The sequence below is a fragment of the Vombatus ursinus genome, unplaced genomic scaffold, assembly GCF_900497805.2.
Source record: "Vombatus ursinus unplaced genomic scaffold, bare-nosed wombat genome assembly UNPS02014825.1, whole genome shotgun sequence".
Classification (NCBI taxonomy): Eukaryota; Metazoa; Chordata; class Mammalia; order Diprotodontia; family Vombatidae; genus Vombatus; species Vombatus ursinus.
Window position 1 is genome coordinate 8173306 of NW_020954603.1, and position 16069 is coordinate 8189374.

At 51.3% G+C, this 16069-nt stretch overlaps 1 protein-coding gene across 2 annotated transcripts in view; it reads right to left on the reverse strand.

Moving 5' to 3' along the window:
* The window catches only part of SZT2 (SZT2, KICSTOR complex subunit), an 83375-nt gene that overhangs the window by 42621 nt on the left and 24685 nt on the right, over positions 1-16069 (reverse strand). For both annotated transcript variants that reach the window (XM_027838185.1, XM_027838184.1), the window contains 15 exons: positions 15613-15755; positions 14810-14962; positions 8947-9061; positions 8281-8489; positions 4404-4619; positions 4207-4285; positions 3244-3338; positions 2895-3063; positions 2690-2804; positions 2488-2601; positions 1802-1969; positions 1635-1699; positions 1380-1476; positions 671-835; positions 216-420 (listed from right to left, as the gene is read on the reverse strand). In XM_027838185.1, coding sequence (XP_027693986.1) covers positions 216-420; positions 671-835; positions 1380-1476; positions 1635-1699; positions 1802-1969; positions 2488-2601; positions 2690-2804; positions 2895-3063; positions 3244-3338; positions 4207-4285; positions 4404-4619; positions 8281-8489; positions 8947-9061; positions 14810-14962; positions 15613-15755 — 2108 coding nt within the window. The remainder of the gene's footprint in view (positions 1-215; positions 421-670; positions 836-1379; positions 1477-1634; positions 1700-1801; positions 1970-2487; positions 2602-2689; positions 2805-2894; positions 3064-3243; positions 3339-4206; positions 4286-4403; positions 4620-8280; positions 8490-8946; positions 9062-14809; positions 14963-15612; positions 15756-16069) is intronic.

The window sequence follows — 16069 nt, forward strand, 5'->3', positions numbered from 1 at the left end:
CCATATATCCACCCTATCCATACTATCCAGCCATCCATCCACCTAACTATCCATCCTATTTATCCATCCCATCCATCCATCCATCCATTAATCAATCCATCCCATCCATCCTCACTCCTCTATCACTTGTCCATCTGACAGCATGCAATACTCCCTACCCTGTCCCCTGCACAAACGTCAGTAAAGAGTGGGAGGGAGGGCTGGGAGCCACTCACATGAGGGTGAGGTCTTGGGGAGCCCTGCAGGGCTGCGTGCTGACCACCTGCTCTCTCAGTGCATCCAGCGAACAGCTGTAGACAAAGACTGGGCAGCGGGAACGTGGCCCTTCCCCACCTTCGGTTTGGGAGGCCTGACGCCCAGGCCAGGCCTGTGGGTCCTTTCCAGGAGGCACAGAGAGCTCCCCCTGATCCTGGGTTTTGCCTATGGGGAATAGGAGGAGAGGTATCATCACTATAGTCACCCTTACCACCTGCAACTGCCTGCCCCAAATCCCTTTAGCTCTCTTCTGTGCCTGTTAAGACTCTGTGGAAATATGTCTCCTAGCACAGGGCCTGGGACACAGCGGGTGCTTAATGAATGATGATGACTGTCTCCATGTCCCAGTGGTCCACAGCCTGAGTCTCACTGGGCCCTACACTTCCCTGTCCCCGCCCCACAGGAGAGGCCTTACTGCTGGCAGGGGTCACGCTGAGGGCAGGGATCAGGGCCTTGGTAGTCTTCTGACCCACTCCTCCCAAATCCTCAGGGTTAGAGATGGCATTCCACTCTCCCAATGCAGGTCTTGTCTCTTCCTGAAGGGGCCGGCCAAGACCACAAGCAACTAGTCGTTGGACATCTGGGAGCGTGTGGAGAGAAAGAAGTACTGAAATTTCAAAGAATTCAGGGGGACGGGGACGGCCCACGATCCCCTTGAGGATTTCTGAGGAAAAGCTGGACCCACGACAAGAACCACAGCAAGACAACGCTGGCCATCTGAGGGCCAAGAGGAAAGGAGGGGACAACGACTAGCCTGGCAGCCCGCGGGGATTTGGCAACAATAGAAATCAAATGCTTCAGGGGAAGATGAGGCTCTGGGAGTTCATGGTTGTGGCTGAAAGGGAGGGCACACTCTCCAGATGGGATTAAGTTCTGATTCCACAAATACAAATTATTTTCTTCAAGAGGAAGCCCTGGGGACTCCATTTTCAGGTGGGGCAGGAAGGGTCCCCAGTGACTTTTAGCCTGCCCTGGAGCAAACTCCAGTTCTGCTTCTGCTCCATGATCTCCAGTGACGGGGAGCTCACCACTTCCCAAGGCAGCCCAGTGAATGCGTGGATGTCCCTGCTCCCCAGTTCCAGAGTGGGGAGCAGCTGCAGCTGTGGGGGACAGCAAGGCCATACCTGTGAGGGTGCTTGGGAGGAAGGTGAGCAGCACGTGCTGCGGTGTCACGAGCCGGCCATAGCAGCGCCACTGAGGCGGTGAGGTGTCCGCGGGAGGCTGTGTGGAGGCCAAGGGAGCAGGCCCTTACAAGAAGGCAGATACCAGTCTGTCCACCCTCAATATCTCCCTCCCCAACCCTGCCCCGACTAGCTTCAGAAGGAGGCCCAGGAAAGAGAATCCAGACGGACCAGAGGTGTGACCACAAAGTTACTCACATCCTGAGAGCTGCCCACGCGGCCTTGAAGCTCCAGGCTCCCAGAGCCGCCCGAGGGATGCACCTCTGGAAGAAGGACGGTGATGGTGTTGGGGGGAGTCCGGGCCAGGGCTTTAGTCAGAGGGATGGTAAGTGGGGTGGGGACCTGGGGGGTCAAGATGCTCTCACCTGGACCCAGGGCTCCCCACTGTAGCACCTGGCTCAGAAAGGTCTTTTGTTCAGCAGCAGAAAGAGGGAGCTCACGGTCACTCAGCTCCTGCCCCAAGCAGCGGTGCAGCAGGCCCAGCAGCGTCTCATTGGCAGGACAGTGGGCCTCGGGACTGGGGCCTTCAGCTTCTGCCCAGCACAGATTGTGCTCAAAACCCAGCCCCTGCTCCCCCATGCCCACTCCAACATTGGCCCTGGGGGTCCCTGCCAAGCCCCTGCCATAGAACACCCTAAGAACATGCCCTCCCCAACACAGGACCCCCTGAGAACCTGCCCTCCCCCACATAGGACCTCCTGAGGCCCTGCCTGCGCCCCCATAGGATCTCCTAAGGCCCTGCCCCCCCCATAGGACTCCAAAGCCCTGCCCTCTCCTTATGGGGGGACCACCTGAGGACCTGCCCACCCCACCACAGGATACCCTGAGGACCTGCCCTCCTTCCCACAGGACCCCATGAGGACCTGCCTTCCTCCCCATAGGACCTCCTGAGGACCTGCCCATGTCCCATAGGACACCCTGAGGACATGCCTTTCTCCCCACAGGACACCCTAAGCACCTACTTCTCGCCACCCATAGGACCTTCTGAGGTCCTGCCCTGTATCCCACTCTGCCCTCCCTTTGTCAGCCTGGAGGGTCCCGGATAAGCCACCTTTGGTGAGCAGGACAAAGGATGTCTGCATCCTCTGGCACCGCAGCAGCAGCTGCATCAGATCAAAACGAAACGGGATCTCATGGACACAGAGGCCCCCGGCCATGTCACGTCCTGTGATGGGGATGGGGGAGGGCTTAAGAGCCTGAGCCCGGTGTGGGCACCAGGGAGCTCCCTCCCAGCCTTGCTGCCCAGCACTGACCATCAGGAGCCCTGGGCTCAGGAGGCGGGGGACTCCACTCTTTGCTCTGGCAGAGATGGCTCAGGTATTCGAAGCTGAGCATGGAGCCGACGCAGGCGGCGTCCCTGGGAAAGAGCTGCAAAGAGGGGAGCGCAGAGGTGGCATTCAGGGCCCTGCCCTCAACCATGCCAGGGGCCAGCTCTGAGGCAACGGGGTCTGGACTCACCGCACGGGGAATCTCAGGGTAGGTCAGGCCGCGAAGATGCCTGCAGCCCTCGGGGCCAGCGCCCACGCGCCCACACTGGGGCTCCACCCAGGCCTCAGTGACCAGGTTCAGCTCGGAATCCCCCTCCAGGCCCTCCACTTCGGCATCATTGTCATCATCTGTAGAAAAGCTGCCCAGGGAAGGCCCTCAGTGCCAGCAGGGGGATGGGTCCCAGATGCTGCAGGGGGAGGGCTCAGGCAGCCCAACTGGCACCCGATCCCCTGCTGGGAGTGCCTGCCTGGGCACTGTGGGCACCCTCTGGCCACACAGGCAGGTGTCAAGCTGGGGCATCCCTGGGTTCCAGGCTCACCTGTCCTTGGTGGAGGTGGAATGAGGAGGAAAGAGGAGATACTGGACAATGCACGTGGGGATCTCGTTTCCTCCTGCCACTCCAGGAGATTCGCTCTGTCAGCAGAGACAGGGACATGAGAGATGCAAACATACACCCCTGCCACCCTGCTCCTGCTGGCGCTCAGCTTAGGGCGGAAGTGCTCCTGCTGAGAAGTATGAGATGGGTCCTTGTGGCCCCACAGGAGCCCTGTCAAGCCCGAAACGCTGCATGCGCCACCCTGGGCCTGAGGACCGGAGAGGAGAGGTTTATGGTCAACATCTGCCGGGGTGGGGGGGGCGCCATATCATATGGCAGGCCCTGAGGACAGGGGAGAGGGCAAGAGCTGTGGCTGTACCATCAACTGGTGCAGAGAGAAGGGCCCGGCTGCCTCTGCAGATCCCGAGCCTAGGCCTGAGCGGCGAAGGAGAGGGGGTGCTGGTCTGTACCAGACAGGGCTCGCTCTGCAGAAGCCTTCCTGTGGCAGGAGCCATACACCCCAGGGGTTCTGGGGACGGCTGGAAGGCCGGCCGGCCGGCCCAGAAACTGTACCAGCCCATTGGCACGTCAGCATGAGATGGCTGGGCTCGGGCACTGGGCACATGCTTTGCAAGTTAGTCATTTGTTAATGCTCCACTAAGAAACCCGTCCTCTGTCTCAGCATCAAAGGATAAGGAAGGGGTAGCCAAGAGGAAGTTAGACAGAACTAGGGATGTAAAGCTCCCAGGACAGGCCATGGCGTGGAGGCAATGGGAGAGTGGGAAGGAGGTGCCAGGGGCTCGGAGACACTTCTGTGTCTCCCTGGGTACTGGGGGCAGACGAGTTACCTGAGGCTGGGAGGGGCATCACTCAGGAACGACGAGGTTTAAATTACTCGTGTGTTTGGGGGATGGAGGGGCGTGGAGGTGGAAGGGGCTCCGTGGGGATGGGAACAGGAGAAGATACCTGGATTGGAAGCTCCAGGACCATCGTGATGATCCCGTCCCCACTGGAGGCAAAATGGAAACCTTCAGCCAAACGGACTCTTGAGTCAAGAAGAGATTAAACCAGAAATGAGGAATCAAGAGTGTCCAGGAAAACCCTCGCACACCCCACTGCCTTTGAAGGGCTCGGGAGGAACGTGCCAAGGCCACACCACTTACTCGGTAAGCGTGGAAAGCAGCTGAGCAACAGCACTAAGAGGCAGAACAGGGGCCAGGGCAGGTTGGACAGTCCAGACCCATCGCTGATGGTAGAGGTAGCGTGACAGGGAGGCCAGGCTGGAGGAGGCTGAGCGGCCAGATACCAGAGGCAACGGTCCTGGAGGCTCCAGGGTCAGCATGAAGGGTGCGCGGTAATCCAGGGGCAGCTTCTCATACCTGTGCATCAGGGGACCCAAGTAATTGCTCCCCATCTCCCCAAGGGCTGCACCTCCCAATGCTCCCAGCTTTCTCTCGAGGTCCCGTCAGGGCCAAGGCTTCTGTCTCCAAGATAAGGCCTCTGGTCTCCCCGCCAGCTACTTCCCTACATCAAGGCTACTGTCTCTAAATGTCAGCCTCTGGCCCCACAGGCCCCATCTCAGACCTCCTGGACAACTTACTGCCTCTTCAGAGCCCTCAATCCTCCCTCAAGTCCAATCCAAAAAACATTTCCTCAGCACCTTCACTGAGTAGGCAGTGTGCTTCCCAATTCTGAAAGGAGCTTTCAAAGGAAAAAAGAAAATAACTAGAACCCAAGAGGGTGCCCATCAGCTGGGGAATGGTTAACAAATTACGGCAGACGAATGTAACAGAATGTTACCCAATCTAAGAAATGAGGAAAGAACGATTTCAGAGAGCCCCGGGCAATCTCAACTGCCAACAGAGCAAAGGAAGTTGACACGAGGACAAGATGGGAAAGACAAACATTGTGGAAAGACTCGAGAACCCCGATCAAAGTCCTGACCGACAGCGAAGTGCACTCCCTGCCTGCTGACAGGAAGCGATGGGCACAAGGTCCAGCAAAGCACATGGCCACTGGGGGGATTGCTGCCGCTTAACAACGCTAGTTAGAATAGGGGAGGGGAGCAATAGCAATGCCGAAAAAAGTGGGCCACTGAAACATTTTAAACATTTTTGATAATGCGTATCGTCTCCTCTCTTCTGCAGTTCCAGTACCTGACTCACGGGCTCCCCCCCCCCCCCAACTTCTGTTCCAATCCTAGGGGATTTCAACCTTTAAGGTGCCAGCCCTCTAACACCCTGGCCTGCCAGTTCAACTCCTGTGATCTTCACTCTGCCTGAGCCATGAATGGGGTCAGCCAGCTTCTCATCTCCCCCACCAATAACTGTTATGTGGTTCTTCTCTCTGGTATCCCTGTGCCTCACTCGCCATGCCCACTTTCCCCGCAGTCTCTGTGAAGGTGGCCCCTCCGGCCCTTCCCCACTGCCAGCCCCACATCTGCACACACTCCCGACCCAGCCTCTTCCACATCATCACCACCTCTCCCCCTCTCGATACTTTCCCTGCTGCCCATAACTTCCTAACACAAAAAAACTCTCCCTGGGCCTCCCCACCCCCTCAGTCTATTGTTCTGCCTTCGCTCTTCCCTTTCACAGATAAACTCCTAGAAAAAGTCCACACTGGCTGCCTCATTTCTTCCCTCCTCATTTCTCAACCTCTGCAATCCACCCCCTACCTCTCCATTCAATGACACAGCTCTCCAAGGTCACCAGGGATCTCTAGATTGCATAATCTTATGGCCTTTTCTCAATCCTCATCCGTTTCCATGGGTTCAATGATTATCTCTAGAAAGATGACTCCCAGATCTGGAAATCCATCCTCCAGCTTGCTCCTGCCTATTGGTCATGTCATCTTCAATGCGCCCAAAACTGAATCCATTCTCTACCCTCTCCACCTCCCCATCCCACGACTTCTCTTACTGTCAGGGCCATCCTCCTAATCACTCAGGCTTCGCATCACACTGTCATCCTCAACTCCTCACTCCCACTCATTCCCCACATCTAATCGGTTAGCAAATCTTGTTTATTCTACCTTCCCAACACCTCTCACATACGTTTCTTCTCTCCACTCACCTGGCCGCCATCTTCGCTCTCGTTCTCCACCTCAGCACCTTTTGCCTAAAAGATGCAATTGTCTCCCAACTGCTCCCTCCGCCTCCAACCTCCGCCCATTCTGAGGATCCTCCACACAACTTCCAAAGTGATTCACTTGATTACAGGTCTGACCATGTCACTCTACCAGAGATCAGAAAGCTCCAGAGGCTCCCTAATATCTTTAAAATAAAGTTCAAACCCCTGTTGAGCATTTAAGGCCCTTCACAACCTAACTCCTTTCTATCTTCTCCAACTGATTACACATTACTCTCACTTGCACACTCTACGGGACAGTCAACGGGTCTTGCTATTCCTACTAGATGACTTTCCTGGTCTTGCCTCTAGGCCTTTGGCCCAGGCTTTTCCCATTGCCTGGAATGCCCTCCCTCCTCACCTCAGCCTCTTAGAATCCCTAGCTCCCTTAAAAGCTCAGGTCAGGGGCAGTTAGGTGGCGCAGTGGATAGAGCACCGGCCCTGAAGTCAGGAGGACCTGAGTTCAAATCCGGCCTCAGACCAAACACTTGACACTTACTAGCTGTGTGACCCTGGGCAAGTCACTTAACCCCAAACACCTAAAAAACAAAACAAAACAAAACAAAAAAAAAAAAACAAAACCAAAAGCTCAGGTCAAATGCCAGTGCCTATGTGAGGGCTTTCCTGATCCCTTCAGTTACCAGAGCCCCATCCCCAAGTGATTTTGTATTTCCCTTGTCTTCTACTTCTGTTTATATACACTGGTCCTCCAGTAAACTCCCTGAGGACAGGGGCTGTTTCTTTTCTGTCTTGTATCCCCAGCACCCAGTACAGTGCCTGGCATACAGTAGGGTGAATAATAAATGTTTGTCTAGTGATTGAACCAACCCATGGGAAGTGATGACATCACCTGAAGAGTTGACAGAGAGAAGGAAAGAGGATCCTGGAAAGAGCCCTGGGGACACATCTGCTTAGTGGGCAGGACGGAGGATGCAGTTTGGCAAGGCAAAAAAAAGCAACAGGACAAGGTCAACACTCAGTGTTTAAGCAGAGGGGAAGTGTACAGGTTGCAGGGTCAAGACTCCAAAGGGAAGGGACAGCTAGGTGGCGCAGTGGATAGAGCACTGGCCCTGAAGTCAGAAGGACCTGAGTTCAAATCCAGCCTCAGACCAAACACTAGACACTTACTAGCTGTGTGACCCTGGGCAAGTCACTTAACCCCAATTGCCTAACCAAAAAAAAAAAAAAAAAAACTCCAAAGTGAAAACAGGGAGGCCCAAGCAGTGGCAGAAGGCTGGGAGAGAAGACAGGAATGGCCAGAGATCTCCATGAGGACAAATGACCTAGACAACCTAGAAGCTGGGGACAGCCAGCACTTGGAGAGGGCAGAAACATGAAGGAGCAGGGCTGCCCAGCAATGGCAGCAGCAGGAGGAGACAGCGGGGAACAAAGGCCCAGCCCGTGCAGTGGCAGAAGGCCAGAGCCCCAGAGTCCGCTAGGGACAAACAGGTCTCCCCAGGAGCCAGTTACTACGAAAGAGGCAGGAGGAACTCCAACGTGAAAGGAGCTTTTGTTCAGGAGAAAGCGGGAGGGTTCATGGAAGGGGCCGGGGAGAAGGGAAGGGTCAGAGGCGTTTTAAGAAGGAAGGAGAGGGGGGCTGCTAGTCATGGGGTGGGGAGGCAGCACCATCTGAATGCAGTTCTCTGTACAAAGGTCCTTAGAGCCGAGACTGACATCGGTTAAGGTCCCTTCCTTCAACCTCCCAGTCTCCCCAGAACCCCTCAGTTCCCACTCAGTCCCATCAGCACCCAGAAACCTTCCTTCACATTTCTAAGTCTCGACTCAAAGTCCTGTCTCCTCCTGACCCCTCAGTCTCTCCTTCTGATGCCTGTCATAACCCCCAGACCCCCTTAGCACCTTGTAGACCCCACAGAGCCCACCCCATTAGACAACTCCCTCAGACCCATCTGACCTGATCAGCAGCTTGTCCAGGGGCTTCTGCAGGACGATCAAGCAGGGCCGATCAGACAGGGTGGGTTGAGGCACAAGGAGTGGAGGAGACTTGGAGGGGGAGCTACCTGCCCCCAGCCCTTTCCGCTTCACCTTGGGGGTGGCCTCCTTGCTCTGCACCCGGTGGGGGAAGCGCAGCTTCAAGATCTCCTCCCGCAGCTCATCCACAATCTGGAAGCCCAAACCCAGGAACAATGGGTCATACCCTTTTCCCTCAACGATGGTCAAAGGATCATGGAATTCCAGTTCTACGGCTGGCTGAAAGTCACTGAGTCCAACCCCTTCATTGTACAGATAAAGAAACTGAGGCCAGAGAGAAGAAAGGCCTTACTATAAGGCAGTAAGAGCAGTAAGTGACAGATTCAGGATTCCAACCCAGCTCTGTCATCTCCAAACCCTGCGGCCGATCCCACCCACCTTGGACACATGGAGCTGAGGGAGGGGGAGTGAATTCACCCAGACCCTAAGGGGGAGCCGGGTGGAGGGGAAGCAATGTTAGAGAGAGAGGAACAAGTGTTCTACGTCCTATGCCTACCTCCCTGGGCCCCCGAGGTCACTGCCTTCCCGGGGAAGAATTCACATTAACTGTATTCCAACCCAAGCTACCCCCCAGGCCTCCTGACCTCACCTTGTTGCGTAATTGGGCTGGTGTGCCAATGGGGAAACCAAGTCTGAGCACCATGCACGGAGCTTTGGAGATAATTCGGACCATGTAGAAGGAGGAAGGGGGCAGGTCTGGGGCACTGCGGAGACATGGGAGGTTAGCAGCGGTGGGCTAAATAGGGGGTCAGTCAGTAGGGCAAGTGGGAGAAACCCAAAAGTCACATGAGAAAGAAAGCTTAGGGATCAATGGAAATGGAAGACTCAGGCTGTGGATAAGAGACTCGAAGGTCCTCAACAGCAGAAGGGCAAGGTAGTGGGCAACATGCAGATGTCACGTAGCAAGGTCCCACCCAACAACACCGCAAGACAACTCAATGCTGTGTCAAACAGTACTCAGTCTACTTCTCTCTCACATACATATATACACAAAGGTATACTGTCCTCACCCTCTTCACACCAACCTCCCCCTACTACCCATCCATATGAACATCTGTTTGTTCTCTTGGTCACTTATATGATACTAAAAAAATCTGAGGGCTTTACTTTCTTCCCCTCCTTCAGATACCTTGTATATTGACCATTTCCAACAGAGATTTCCTCTATATTTACTCTTGGCCCAATTTAACTGCTTTTCCTGTCTTTTCTTCTCTAATGCCATGTCTGCCTCCTCTGAAAGGACTCAGGTCCAAGTATGGCGGTTCCACCACCCTCCATGGAGAAGAGGCTGGTTAAAATGGTTTTTGCAGATCTTTTCCATTTTTTCTTCTCTTTGTATTCTTTCTTCCATTTTCATTTTTGAATGCCCTTGGATTGACTTTGCTTAGTTGGACAGCTTGTCAGGTTTTCTTTAGACTGGTTTTACCTTCCACCGCCTCTCTACGCTTTATGAGATGATACTGCTCATAACCATCCATCACTCTTTCTGGTAAGATTTTAAAAATGAGTTTACATCTGAACACAGTGTTGCCCTTGGCAACTATCCTTCCTTTTGGCAAGTAAGTTGGATATTTGCAGGCTGAGGCCTTTTTGGCCTCTCCGTTGTGATTTTAAATGGTTTACTTTCTGGAAGAAAGTGTTATGGCTGGTATCATTTCTATTGTCCATTTCTCATTTTTGACGTTCAATTACTTGTTTAAATGGTTGTTGTTTCAATGATACACAGTACCTGGTTCTTGTTATTATCCTTTCTTTTCATACTTTACTAAGTATGGTAGTCACTTGACTGACTCAGGGATAACTCCTGCAACAATAAAAGTCTTTTACTCTTAATGTATCATCGATCTCACATTTTATGATGTACACAGTCCAACCCATACAATAAAGGAATTGTCCTTCACCTTGTTTGTGAAGAATCTTGAGAAGAAGGAGTCATCCTTCTCTGAAGCCAACTCAGTCCCCAGTTCAGTCCTTATTGCTAGAAGTCTGTCCTGACATGAAGCCTCAATTTGCCTCTTTGCCACTTTCTCCCCCTGCTCCTGGTTCTGCTCCAGGAGCCAAATATAACAAATCTAAACTCTCCTCCCATGACAGCCCTTCCAATAATTGGGCTATTTTAACTCCCCAAAACCTTCTCTTCTCCAGGTTAAGTATGCCCAGGTCCTTCAGCTGATCCTCACACATCAATTATTCATGACCCACAGCTATTCTGGTTGCCCACCTCTGGACCTTCTAGCTTATCACATCCTTCTTAAACTATGGTCTCCAATCCTGGACACAATATTTCTGATGAAACCTGGCAAGGAGAGAGCACTGGGGTACCACCACCTCCCCATTTCCAGAAGCACTGTCTCTCCTGATCGAGCACAACATCTTTTTTGGCTGCTGTATCACACTTCTCACTTCTGAGTGTGCAGTCTACTAAAATCCCCATGGGGATTTGGTCACAAGTGCTCTCTGCCTTCCCCATATTGTCCTTGTGAAGTTGATTTCCTTTTGTACCTGAGTGTGAGACTTTACATTTGTCCCTACTGAAATTCACCTTATTAGATTCAGACCACTGCTCTACTCCGTCAACAGCCTGACTTTGTCTTCCAGTGTGTTAATGATCTCTCCCAGCTTTGTGTCATCTACAGATTTGATAAGCATGCCATCCATGCTCTGATAACAATGTCATCACTGATAACAATGTTAAACAGGAAAGGGTCAAACAGAGATCACTGGGATGCTCCACTTAAGACCTTCTGCCATGCAGACAAGGAACCATTAAAACTATTCCCTGAGTCTGGCCATCCAACCAATTCGAAACCACTGATTACATTATCATCTTCTCCACAAGAATAGTATGAGAAAATTTATCAAAACCTTTGCTAAAATCCAGGTACCACAGCACCCTCTTCCTCTATTAGTTTACTATTTCAGTTAAAAAATGGAATGAGGCTAGGCTGACATCATCTGTTTTTGATGATAACATGGTGGCCCTTTGTGATCACAGCCTTCCTTTCTAGATCCTCACCAATCACCTCTTTCATGATCTATTCTAAAATCTTCCCAGGAATCAAACTCGCCGACCTATAGTTTACACTCTTTTTCTTCCCTTTTGTAAAAATCAGGACATTTGCTCATTTCCAGTCTTGGAAGGTCTCTCCAGTTGTCCACTGTCTTTTAAATATTACTGACATTGAACTCAGCAATAATATCTAGTAGTTCTTTCAGGATCAAAGATGCTGCTAATTTGGGCCACATGATTTTAATTCATTTGGGGCAGTGAGGTATTCTCCTAACATGCTCTTATTTATCTTGGGTATCAACTCCATTGGCCAACTTTGTTTTTTCACTTTCAGCATAAAGATCCTTCTTTACAGAAGACAAAAAAAAAGAAGCAAAGTAAGAAACGAGTGGTAATTTTTTCTCTCTGTTGTCAGTTAACTTGTCCCATCCACCCCAAGAAAAGGTCTTCTCTCTTCTTTCCCCAAATTAGCTTTAACCTTGCTTCCTGTCCTTAGCACCACTTGCTGTCCTCAGCTCTCCTGACACAACTTTCACAAGACCGTGCCATATTCTTAGATTCATTTTCTGTTACTTGGTTTAGCTTGCATCTTCTGTACATTTCTTTTAAAGACTGAAGTTAAGTTGCTGAGTCCTTAGGCATACCTATCGATCTCCATGGGCAAATCCCATTTTTCTTCCTCTCTGGGAATGTTTCCCTTTGAGTCTTCAGGCTTTCCTCCTTGAGCATTTCCCATGCTTCCTGGGCTGACTTTCCTGAAGCATATTACTTCAGGAGACCCTACTATCTTTCTTCAGAATCCCTGCAATCTGCTTTGCCCTCAATATAGCGTGACTGGGTCAGAAGAGGCCCAGTTGTTCTCCCCTCTCCATCACAAACCCTATGAAAGAGTGGTCGGTTCCCAGAAGTTCCCATCACTTCCACCCCCACAGCCAGTTCTTCCGTTTTAGTGAGATTCAGATCTAGAACCACTTTCTCCTCTTTGGAAAGTCACAAAGGGATTGGCTGAACTGCTTCTGTCAGGAAGAGAGCTCTAGAAGGATGGCTAGGTGACAAGTCTCCCACTGTGACTCAATCATGCCTGGACGGCAGACTTGTGACCAGGAGTTTCCCAGACTCCCGTTTCTTTTCTGCCAGGCAGTCTATAATCTACCCTAATGACAAAGTCACTTCTGCTTCTCCCTCCTTTGGCCTTTACTCAAACACTCCTCTCCATCACGCTTCTCTTCTCTAGTTCTAGATTTTCTCACAAAATACACCATCTTAATATACAATTCTCTTCTCAAATGGGGTCTGAATAAGAAATACCCCATCCAGAAACACAGTCCAGGCATGGGTTCCAGTGATACCAACAAGGTCTGATCTCTCTCCTTGTGTTAGGGTCTCTAAGTCCTCTAGGTTATTGAGCATTTGTAGACAGATACGTGCCCGTAGATTCTTTTCTTGGACTTTGTCTCTTGTGGATTTCTGAGCTTCTCAGTTGCTTTCTTCTTTCATTGTGGTTATTCTCTAACTTGGGAGGGGGATGGATTTATACACAGGCAGTCTTTTCCCTCCCCATCTTTTTGGTTTAAATCCCTTTTAATTTGCCAGATCTCTGGCAAATACACTCTGACTAGCTTTTGTTAAACACGCTGCATTTCTGGCCAGGAGTCTGTCATCGCCATATTTTAAACCACGGTTCAGCCAATTCCCATTGATGACAAGTATCTTCTTAGCCGACTGCTCACCTTCCAAATTACTTTTTCCCTTTTTCATCCCATGCCTTCAATGAATAACAGTGATGGTAACCCAATCTGTGGCCCCATAGTCTTCACTTTCTTGCCTAAGACTTTGTAATCATTGGCAGTAGCTTGTAAGTTTCTCCTGGAATTGTCACCTGTGTACAAGTGAACTACCTGGCTTGGGTGCTTGTCATCCATTTGGATAAGTCTTGGAGGGTCTCAGTCCTGAACCAAGGAAAATAAGAGACCACCCTAATTGCTGTGACTGGGTCAGCAAATAGTTGCCTATTTGTGGCCCTGGGAAGAGAGTCACTACGTACCGCTGCTTGCCTCTTCTGCCTCTGCCTCCTCCTTCATGGATGAGCTCTCACCTGGGAATGGCTGGTGATAGGCTACATTCCTGTATACTGGGGAACCAGCAGCTACTTCCTCCTCAGAGCAGCCAGCTTTCCCCTTCAGGAACAGTCTAATTGGCCAGCTGTCCTCTTCCTCCTTTCCTCCTCTGGGTAATATTCCTCCACTCCCCAATGTCCTGACCACAGTCACATATGCCCTCCTCTGTTTCCCATCAAAGCCTCACTTCAGTTTTCTTTAGGAACACTTCATTCTCCTTACCAACCTGAAACATGGAGAGGCTTCTCTGAGCTCTGGGACCCTCTCCTCCAGGAGGGAGATCAGTCTACCTAGAGCCCAAGTCTCTTGGTCTTTCGACTAAGGGAGAAATACAAACACCACACATCTGCTGCGAGTCACTGCACTACTTCACCTACTGCCTATGAGGGCTGAAAATTTGCAGGTAGCTAAGAGGCAAGTGGATAGAGAGGTGGATAGACTTGGTGTCAGGAAGACTGGAGTTCAAATTTGGCCTTAGACAGTTACTAGCTATATGACCGTGGACAAGTTACTTCCCTTTTGCCTGCCTCAGTTTCCTCCTCTGTAAAGTGGGGATAATAAGAGCACCTATTTTCCAGGGTTGTTGTGACGATTAATGAGATAACATAGGGAAGCACTTTACAAATCTTAACACACTCCATCAATGATGCCTATTATTTCTGGTCTTGTTCTTTTGAATTACCTGTGGGTGTTTACAACTTGATCCTGAGCACCTAGTTAAAACCTGACAGCCTTCCCCCTAACTTTATTAGGACATAAGACTTCCTCCAGGCCCAACTACTTTCCTGTTTTTACCAACTGGCCTCACCCACCAAACTGCTGTCAATGTGCCTACCCTACTAATGGTCCTGCTTCACTTTCCTTTCTCACCGTACCTTCAGTGGCCAGCTCCTTTCTCCTTTTCACCCTTGAGTCATCTTCTCCAGACTCTATATTCTATGTCCTCCTTAGCTGTCCTTAACCTTAGTCCTCTTTCAAAAGGTCAATTCTGGACCTGGAGGTGGTTCCCCTTAAAATTTTATTCAGTTTCTCCTCCCAGATTCGAACCCTGCCCTGCTTCACTAGTCCAAACCCCTCCAGTCTCCTACAGGATGATCTCCTTTCGATGTTCTGGTCGGCTCCTGTTGTTCTTTTGACAAAAGCTAGATTTAGACCCCAAAATGTGGATTCAGAAGATCCAGATGTTGTCCTAGCCTCCTGATATCAGCCTCCTTTCCCTAGACAGATATCCAACTTTATGTCCTTGACTCCAGCCTCTACTGCCTTGGACACACACACACACACACACACACACACACACACACAGTACGTTGTCCTCAACACACCTGTGCAGCAGCTTGACATACGAGTAACCCTCCACGAGCACGAAACTACTCCAGTCCCGGAGAAGAGAAGTCAATGCTGAGTGTGAAATTCGGCACTGGATGGTGCTGTAGCGGCCATTACTCCCCGGTGTGTGCAGGTGTTTGGGGACTGGCCTAGGAAGAGACCCAAGGCCTTGACACCACTGGGATAAACTTGGGAGAGGGGTCCCAGATTAGGGACCTACCTCACTTCTCCTGAGGGCTAGTCCTACATCTCTAAGTGCCTCTTGGACGTTTCAACTGGATATCCTAGAGACATCTCAGATTCACCCTGCCCAAAACAGAACCCATGAGCTGTCTTCCCCCAACGCCTACCCCACTTCCAAATTTCCCCATTTCTGTTGGACTCCCTCCTTCTTCCAGTCACTGCCTCAGGGCTCTCTCACCTCCCATACCCAGTCAGTCACCAAGTCTGCTGATTCCACCTCCTCACTAACTCTCCCATCTGTGCTGGGGCAGTCCCTCATCCCCTCTAGCCTCCACCATCCTCCACTCTTTTCTCCACCCAGCTGCCAACACGATTTCCTAAACCTCAAGTCTGACCAAGTCACTCCTCAGTTCAAGAAACACTGAGGCTAAAATATGAAGTCTACCACTCAACACTGGAAGCTTTGCACAACCTGGCTACAGCCTATCTTTCCGGCCTGCTTGCTGACTGCCTGGGTATGAGAAGAAACAGTGTGTCCCAGATGTGGCCCTCTGCATCTCACACCCTCTCCCGGGCCTCCCCCAATACTGAGATGCCCTGGGGCCCACGCCCTTACGTGTCGTGCTCAAGGACCAGCACCAGCCGGTGCATGTGCAGCCAGCGCTGCCAGGAGTTGGCATCCATGGAGAGGACTGGCTTCCAGTAGGCAGCAAACTGAGAGTGAGAGGAGTCAGAGCCACTGTGCTGAAGGGAGAGCACCTGCCAGACAGAAATGGGCATAAGCCAGAGAGCAATGGTCTCGGAGGATGACCAGGATGGGGAGAGCTCAGAGATACGAGGAAGGCCCAGGATGGACCTGACAGATACAGCTATCTGCAGGAACAGAAGGGCAGCTGCACACAAAGACAGAACAATCATGAGCATTTACACAGCTTCAAGGTTTGCAAAGAGCTTTATCATTACTATCTCATTGAATACTTGCAACAACCCTGGAAGGGAGGTCATTATTAACCCCCTTTTACAGATAAGGAAAGTTGAGGTAAACAAAGGTCAAGTGACTTGCCCAGGACCAA